We start from the raw sequence: 8,554 nt of genomic DNA, 5'->3' as shown, positions 1-8,554 counted from the left end.
TAGACATACTCATTTGCCTGCTGCTTTAAACTCCGCTTTCATCATCCTCCTTTTCATTTGGACTGCTAGGAAGTACGAAAATCCCCAGAAGCAACCCAGAGCACAGACAGCCATAAACACGGCAATTTTAGCACCGAACGCATGCGGCACACGGCTCGTTGCACTCATGGCCCCCACTGCCCGCGGGGCTGCAGACTCCTCACCGCCACGAGAGCTTGAAGAAGCACCAGAGACTGCGAGTTACCCACCCAGAGGTTTTGGGGGGTTTTTTTGCAGACAGCAGCCTCTGCATGCTTTCTAGGGAAGGAAACCAGCCAGACTGCCCAGGTGAGGCACCGGCTCCGCTGACCCACAATCCAGGAAAAACACAGAATTTGGGCGCTGCGGCTGCAAGCCCAACCTTGCCAGTGACGCTGCTCCATCCCGGCTGGACCCGAGTGGCACAAAAGTTTCTGCGCTTCCAGGCAGCAGAGTATTTCTGAATGGAGCTATATTTTACTATATATTTATATATTTTTTCCCCTGGGTGAGTCAGAAAAAAGTGGCATTTTCTGCTGCTGTTTGTTTTTTTTTTCCAAGTAGCTACGCTGACGGTTGATCCTTTCAGACCACCACAGCTTGGCCTCTCCTTTCTCAGAAGTCAGTCTTGTTGGTGTAGTTTATCTTGCCAAGAAAGGCCCTTTTTATCCTCTTGGCAGCAATCTGGGGATTGGATTAAATTGCTGGTAGCAGTGCTGAGCCTGCCTGGCAAGGGGCGCACAGGAGGCTGTCATCCCAGCAGGGTGGCGCAGCTGGAAGCGGGGGACGTCCCCCTCCCGAAATCCAGATGTGGCACAGGACACCTGTGTGGGCAGCCAGGCCCTGACTGAATTAGAGTCATAGAATCATAGAATTACGCTGCTGCTCCCTGCACCCTGCCAAAACCCAGGGCTTTCGCCAGCCTAACCGAGACCCTCTTCAACGCCCACCAAAGAGCAAACGAAACCCAGGCTGAGGAAGATAAGAGGTGAAATCAACCCCCCTCCCATCCCTTGCAAAGGTTCGCTGGGTACCCCAGCCCCTCTGGGGCTTTCCAGGGACACCAAATCGCCAGGTACCCAGTTAATCGCATCTCCCCCCGCGTCAAGCCCACCACGAACGGTGTAAGGCTGTAGCTGGGTTCAGGTGTCACTGGCTCTCCTCCCATGCTGGCTTCTGTCATTAAGCCCCCCCCGGGGATGAGGGGCACCCCCCCAAACCCAGGGCAGGTTATCAAGCATCACCCCACTCCCTGGTGGGTGAGAAGGCATTAATTGTACCTGGAGAGGAGGATATTGCAATTCTGAGCTCTCCGGCCGTCTATGACTGAAAGCTCCTTGACTTTATGCCGGGAACTCAAGGTGTCGTCGATAGCGTCTTCCTTCTACAAAAAAACAAGGGGAAAAAAAACCCCAAAAAATGGAGAAAAGCAGTGGAGAAGCACAGACATTTAGTACTCTCAGCACATAGCAGCATGATACCCAGCAGACCCCCATTCATCAGGAGTGTCACCACGGGTTACGGGTAAAACCCATCGCCTGTAACTGAAACACAGTAAGCCGTTTCATAAACCACAGCTGGCTTTGAAGCCACTGGTTAGAAATGTAAATATTTTCTCAGACAGGGAAGATTTAAGAATCTGCAAACACACAGGCGCTGCTGAATAAATAAAGACGGACTTTCTTAGCATACATATTTGTGATACTTCATTAAATCCTCGCATGAAATATTTCATTACGGGCTGCTGCACACACTCAGCATCACTCTTGTTCTTCACCACTGCTCCAAACATCTGCAGTCACCCTTCACGCATCAGTCCTCCCGAGCAAGCTAACCAATACAAGCTACCAAACGCAACCTGCACCATTTGCTGCTCTTTCAGGGAAATTCTCCCCAAATAAGGGATTTGAAAGCAGGAATCGGTGTGGCATAAGTACCTACATCTCCTAAACAGCTTAAATACGTTACCTTCAAACGAGTAACAATATACCAAATTGCAGTTGCAGGCGAACGTAAGGGCAATCTTGCAGGGTTGCCCAAGGGGTTCATGTTTCCCCCCCCTCCCCTCGGTTTTAATTTACCTTATCGCATGTTTTAGTAAGGTCAATCAATTAAAAGCTGGCTATTCAATCCTTCTGGAAGGAACACAACCTGGAGCTGCAAGGTCCCACGCGCTACAGATCCGCACTAAATGTCTATGAGCGTAGGAGACCCGGCACACAGCCACCGCACCGGTTGAAAGTGAGCACATAAGTTCCCATTTTTTTACTCTTTTTCTTGTATGAATAAAAAAAAAAACCAAAACAGCTATGAGAAGTGGGAAGCTGCCGGGACAGGTTGCGTAGGGCAAAGGCAGTGGCAAAAGAAGGAGGGTGAGCCCCAAGCCACCTCCCACCAGCTGCCCCTCTCGTGTGCCTCGCCTGCTCTGACCGTGATGAAACAGAGAGCTTGAACCCACAGGTATGATTTTATTTATTTCCATTTTTTGAAAAGCGAAGATGCTCAGGGTTAGGAGCTTCTCTGTGTTAAGCTGCACCTGAAAATATTCAACCCCTGGACTCAGACATTGGCTTCGGTTGGCTTCAATGTCAGAGAGGGCAGCTTCTTTGTCCTTCCCAGCCTCTCCTGCATCAAGGCATTACTTTTGAAGTTGCTCCTCCTGGTGATCTTTGTACCTCTCTGGTTTAACCCCCACTTTGCCACACGTTAACCCCCTGCAGCACTGTGCCCGACCCTCGTGCCCCCAGCCCCTCGCTCGCCCTGCCCTTGCCGCTCGCAGGCACCGGGCTGCTGCGGATGCTCGCTTACCTGTCTGGAGTTACCGTTCACAAAGAAGTCCTACGGCCATAGCAGAAGCATGGAAAAAGGCAGTAAAAAACACATGCAGTTCAGTGATCTCAGCGAAACCAAAAGGAATGGAAGCACAGTCAAGGGGGGAGGCGGCAACACGGGGGACTCGGCAGCACGGGATGGCACTCGGGGTCTGCCAGTGCCAAAACAGGGGGGATACATGTGAAAATGTGGTGAGGATTAAAGGATGCACAGAAGGGGAAGGCTGATGGGAGAGGTGGCTCCACGAACGGATCAGGCCAAGATGCTGGTGTGCAAGGAGGTGAGGAGGGGACATGGGATGAGGTGGGAGGATGCTGGCCAAGCCCTGCCACCGCTCTGCAGCACAGTCAGCAAGCGCTGGCCCAAAGGCACAGCACCGCTCAGCCCACCGTGCCGGAGAAGAAAATTGCTAGCTTTTGCAAATGCAAGAGACTGAAATGCCAATGCGACTGCCAGGAAAAACAGGGCTTTCAAGTGGAAATAACGAGAGGCTCATCCCGGAGCAAATCTGGCCACAGCAAAGATCTACCATTTGCCGTGGCAACATATTTCCCCTTGATTTCTCCTCCGACAGGAACAATCCCCCTTCTCCAGGGCTTGGCAGCCTGGCCAAATGCCACCCCGACACCCCACCAGTGCCATGCTCCTCTGAAGACCGGGTTGTCCTGCTGGGCTCTCCACCAGACTGGAAGCACGCATGGCAGAGCTGGCATCACACACATGCACACACACATGAGGGTTTCCCTCTTCCTTCCTTGCATCTTATTGGGTTTTTTTAGTCTCAAGAGACCATCCAGCAGCTCCATGATGGGGAGGAAGGTTTCAAAGGTGCATAAATGGGTCCTTTAAATTTTTTCTTTAGTAAAAAAAGAAGGCAGTCAGTGAGCAGAGGAGGTAGGTGGGTCCAAATGTAGTTGGTTTACAAGGGCACTTCCCTCCAGCCCCTCCATGCCAAGGTGGCCAGCGGCCCGTGTACCTCGTTAGAGTTGGTCATCTCCAAACACAGCCCATCACTGCTGCCTTTTTAAAGGAAACCTTTTTATGCAGGGTTTCCCCTGACTGGCTGCTGAAGCTGTATCAGCCCAGGACCCACACGTGGCTCTGGGCCAGACGATGGGAAAGGGCTCCATTAGATGCCACTGAACACCCAAGGTTGGGGGACTGGCACTCGCTGGGGGCTGAACTGTGCCAATCACAAGCCCCATGACTACAAACCAACGCATCAGACTTCCCTCAAGCCCACAGAACAGAAACACCGCAGCCATGAAGCAAAACAAGACGTGCCAGGAGGCAAAGAAACTTCAGCCAACAAAAGGAGCGACCAACCCTTTCTTTGGCAGAGGGACGAGCACCCATGGGGCGCAGCGTGGGCACCCCAGGGCAGTGCTGCGCTGAGCGGTTCCCCAAGGCATCATCGCACCCATCTGCATAGAAACATGTGTCGAAGGGCTGCCACAACCCTCCCCAGAAGCAGAGCTCCGGCAATGCCACCGCACCAGGGGCTTTGCAAGGCAAGGGGGACCTGCAGACCCTGAATAAGGACACCCAAGCTGCCACTGCTGTACTTCAGGGAGGTTAGATGGAAAACCGCACAATTTAGCTGGACATGAGGCTGTCGAAAAGGCAGAATTACCTCTGTGGATCAGCCAAGGTTGTAAAGGATTGGTGTTTCATAGAGCAACCCCTTCCCAGCAGGCTCCTCCGTGGGACAGGCACAAAGTACACCCACAAGCAGCAGTGGGTATCTCCTTGTTCGTTTAACTGGTCCTTAATTAGGAAGCCCTCCTTCCACCCCAATGCTCAGACCTGCCCCACGAAGCCCAGACTTGCCCCACACTGCTGGGGAGAAGGACGCGGTTGTCCTCCTGCGGTCTCCTGCTCCGGGCAAGGGAGGGCTCCCCATGCATTAAGGTAGAGAAAAAGCTCATTACAAACCCCCTCCCTTGCTGCCTCAAACCAGCCTCATCTCTGCACCCCTCCCTCACACGAACAGCAATTAGCCGCTGCCGCAGGATGGTGGTGTAAGAAGGAGGAGCTTTAGCTCTGCTGTCACCATCCCCACAAATGTTCCCCACCCCCTGGCCCCTGTGCAGGTCACTCTCACTTGCACGGAGGAGCTGGAGGCTTTTCTTCTTTCATCCTTTTTTGGGAGATGAATTCTTTCCCAGCTCACTGCTAAGCCCCTGGTTCAACAACACGTATTTTTTCCATTTGGCCCTGGCTCTTTTACATCACTCACCGCCGTGGGACCTGCCAGGACTGCCCTGGCTGTGTCACTGCCATTTATCAGCATCACTCCCAGCCTCTTCCCCTTGCAGGCTCTCAAAACGTCTCTGACGGAGGCGCAGACCCTGGTGTACCACATCTAAGCCCTGATGGCCCTAAACTTGCTTTTCTCCATCACGGTATGCATGTCCTTAAGCAGCTACTCCCAGTCCTGCATGTCACAGCCTGAAATGCAGAGCTCCTGCAGTTTTTTCTGTAAACACCAGTATCACACAGAGCTGTGGGGCTGAGCCCTCCACCAGGGATGGGGACATCTGCAGGGGTTCGGCAGGGAGGACGGGGAGGATAAGGGCTCTCCTGATAGCATGGGGCAGGGATGCTCCAAGGCTGAGCCCCAGGAAGCCCAGAGGGCTCCTGTCCTCCCAGCGTAGAAACGGCCTTTCCCGAGAGCTGCAGAGCTCGCTTTATAGCCTGCATTTACATCCCAGACTGTGACATAGGAAAAGCATTTAAAGAGATGCTTAAGTACATCATTAAGCCTTGAGTCTGTGCACTACTCAGGGTTTCCTGGGCACTATGGCAATAAAAACAGTGAAGTCCCATCAACAGCAGCCCCACAACAGCTACTCGGGGGCGGGGGGGGCGGTCTGAGAGCTCTCTGCACCACACGTACCTCTGCACGCTGCCCCCAAGCCCCGCTGGGACACTGGCCACAGCGATGTACCAGCCAGCCATGCCATTTTGGAGCCCTGGTTTGCTCGGGGCACGGGCAGGCAGGCAGCCCCTGATGTCCCATGTTGTATCCAAGGACAAGTGAGAGGTGCGATCACCAAGGAAGTGATTTTTGGCCAAGGGCTCAAGACAGGGAGTAGGGAGGAGAAATCCCTGCTCTTGCTCAGAACAGAAACCAACTTTTTCTAGAGCTCAAACCCACTGCAAATTATGAAGGCCTTAATTCATCCTCCTTCCCTGCATTCGCATTCACAGGCCATTTGCATGGAGCTCCCCCAGCCCCATACCACATGCGAAGCGCCCCGTGGTGCGTGTGTTACCTCGAGGAGCACATCTAACCCCACGTGCTGGTGCGTGCACGGTGGCTGCCTGCAGAGCCGTGCTGCCAGCAACGTTGGGGCACGCGGCCAGGCACCCCCTCCCCACGCTGGGTCTGCAAGTGGGGGCACCCTGGGGACTCGCAGGTGAGCGAGTGGTCACCATGTGGCCTCAGGTCTAGGGGAATGTGTGTCCCATCACTTGACTCACACAAAACGGTGCTACCACAAGGCCTAGGTGAACCACAAGGAACTTCTGCATCATGCTCCCAAGGGTGGCTCCAGCTCCAGCAGCACCTCATGGGTGGGATCTCACCTCCTCTTTCCCAAAATCCCTTCCAGGCACTCTCACAGCATCTTCTGCCAGTCCCACCCCAATCCCTGGCTCCCATGTTCAGCTCCCTTTTGGTCCTCATCCCATCTGGGGTGAAAGCCCATGTCACAGCTCTCCTTGCAGCATCTCCCCCTTCTTGCTGGCCCTGAACATAAGCAGCCACTTCACCCAGCAGGACCTCAGCCAAGCCAAATTATTTTTACATTCCTGCCTGGCAATAATCCGCAGCACACCAGGTGATTCACGGACTCGGGCAGGCAAGCCAGAGGGCAAACTGTCCCGCTGACACACCAGGTTTCTATTCTTTGCTTCCTTTCCATTTCCATCTCATCTTCAGATGTGCCCTTCAGTAAGCACGAGTCAAGCTCCAAAAACACCAGGGGAAAGAGCCAGCACTGTGGTCACCTATTCCTGAAACACACGGGGGAAGCACATACCTCTGGTGGGTTACTCTTGATATTTTCCCTGCTCTAATCCACCCTGATCTTTCCCTCAATTAGCTTCTGGAAGAGATTAAACTCTCACGTTGTCTAAGGAGCTTAGGTGTCAGGTCCACTCCTTCCCAGCACCGTCCCACCGCCTGAGCCTGGCAAGAGCAGGACAAGCTGTTCTCTCCCCCCAGCAATGCAGCCAGACATTCAGCAAGTGAACACGACTTTTTCAGCCTCTCTCCTCGCTTTTTCTCCTGCCTTCTTGAAAAACTCATTGCTTTTGCCCATCGTGGTCCTGCCTGGGGTAAAATAAGTGTCTAATTTTCTTCGTGTGCTTTGATGCCTTCCAAACTGGGGCCATATTGCTTGAGCAGGAGATTAAAAAGCAGAGACTTTTGCCTGCAGTGTCATTATTTTGGTTTGGGATTTGCTTTTTTGTTCAAAGCTCACATTTTGCTCTGGGCTCACTACAAAAATAAAAGAAGAGATCCACCCATGGTAGATGTGGGCAAAACTTAGTCCTTCTTGGCCAGAGAGGCATAGAAATTTTCCACCCAATACGGGAGACACGAAGCAGTTGCTGTTAAGAGCGATCCAAAAATATTACCCAACCGTGGCCACATCTGGGGGCTATTTTCATACATTCCCTGTCTCTTTTTTTCTGGGTTTTTTGGTGATCCATCTTCATGACACACGTGGTCAGGTGCGTGGGCAGGGGTGAAACCAGGCACACCGAGCCATGAATGACCACTTCAACGTAAAGGCGCTTGTGGAGGAATTGCTAGCAGAGCAAGGACACGTTAATGTAGAAATGATAACTTAGCAGGATCCCAGAAAGTATCGAAAACAGCTAGTTTAGGAGCTAATCAGGGACAAGGACGAACTGTCCTTGTTGACAAGAATAAGTCATGAAACAGGGACCTGCAATCACAAAAGTATGCAGAGAATCCACGAAAACAGGGTATCCAGACGGAGCTTGACCGTTACGCTATTAACCAATAAGGAGCTTAGCTTTTGCAATATGTATGAGCTAATTAAGACTGTTATAAGTTGTGTAATCACATGATAATAAACGAAGTTTGCTGATCACTCATATTGAGCGACTGCTTCTTCCCTCCGTTTCGGCGAATGGCACGACAAATTGGCGCCCGAACAGGGACCTCGGCGACCCGATAGCGGAGTCCGAGAGCCACGGTCGACGGAGAAGTTGGAGCGGTCCTGTAAGCAGCGCAGGAGGCGGAAGGGATTTTTCCCCGCGCCCGGGAGCACCTACAGAGGCTGTCCCGCCTGCCACGCGCCGCCGAAGTCTGCAAAGGCTGCAACAGCGCGCTGACTAGGGTATGAACAGACAAGCGGCGTATAATTTGCTCAAATACTTCTTAGAGAAGCGGAGCATTGAGGGTATAGATTTAAAAAGGGAACTTCCTGACCTGTTAGATTATAGTGTACTCCGGGGGGTCTTTACCGATCCCATTATGGTTTTTGAAGAGGAGGAGTGGCGAAAGCTAGGAGATAAGTTGTTTGATGCCGTTATCAGCGAGGAAAAGGCAGCAAAGAAATTGATGAAGCCGTGGCGGGCAGTAACAAATACGATAACTATGCATAAGGCTGAACAGCGTGTTGCTGCCGCCGCCGCTGAAAGGCTGAGTAGTACCGCCCCCCCC

At 52.6% G+C, this 8,554-nt stretch overlaps 1 protein-coding gene across 1 annotated transcript in view; it reads right to left on the bottom strand.

The window, feature by feature from the left end:
* The window catches only part of DAAM1 (dishevelled associated activator of morphogenesis 1), an 81,692-nt gene that overhangs the window by 16,257 nt on the left and 56,881 nt on the right, over window positions 1-8,554 (bottom strand). Inside the window, 1 exon segment of the mRNA XM_035888667.1 lies at window positions 1,266-1,402. Within this exon segment, the coding sequence (XP_035744560.1) occupies window positions 1,266-1,402 (137 nt within the window).

The sequence above is a fragment of the Egretta garzetta genome, unplaced genomic scaffold (genome assembly GCF_000687185.1).
Source record: "Egretta garzetta isolate BGI_Z169 unplaced genomic scaffold, ASM68718v1 scaffold311, whole genome shotgun sequence".
In the NCBI taxonomy this organism is placed as follows: Eukaryota; Metazoa; Chordata; class Aves; order Pelecaniformes; family Ardeidae; genus Egretta; species Egretta garzetta.
Note: the sequence above shows the minus strand (reverse complement) of the source record. Positions and strands in the feature narration are given on the sequence as shown.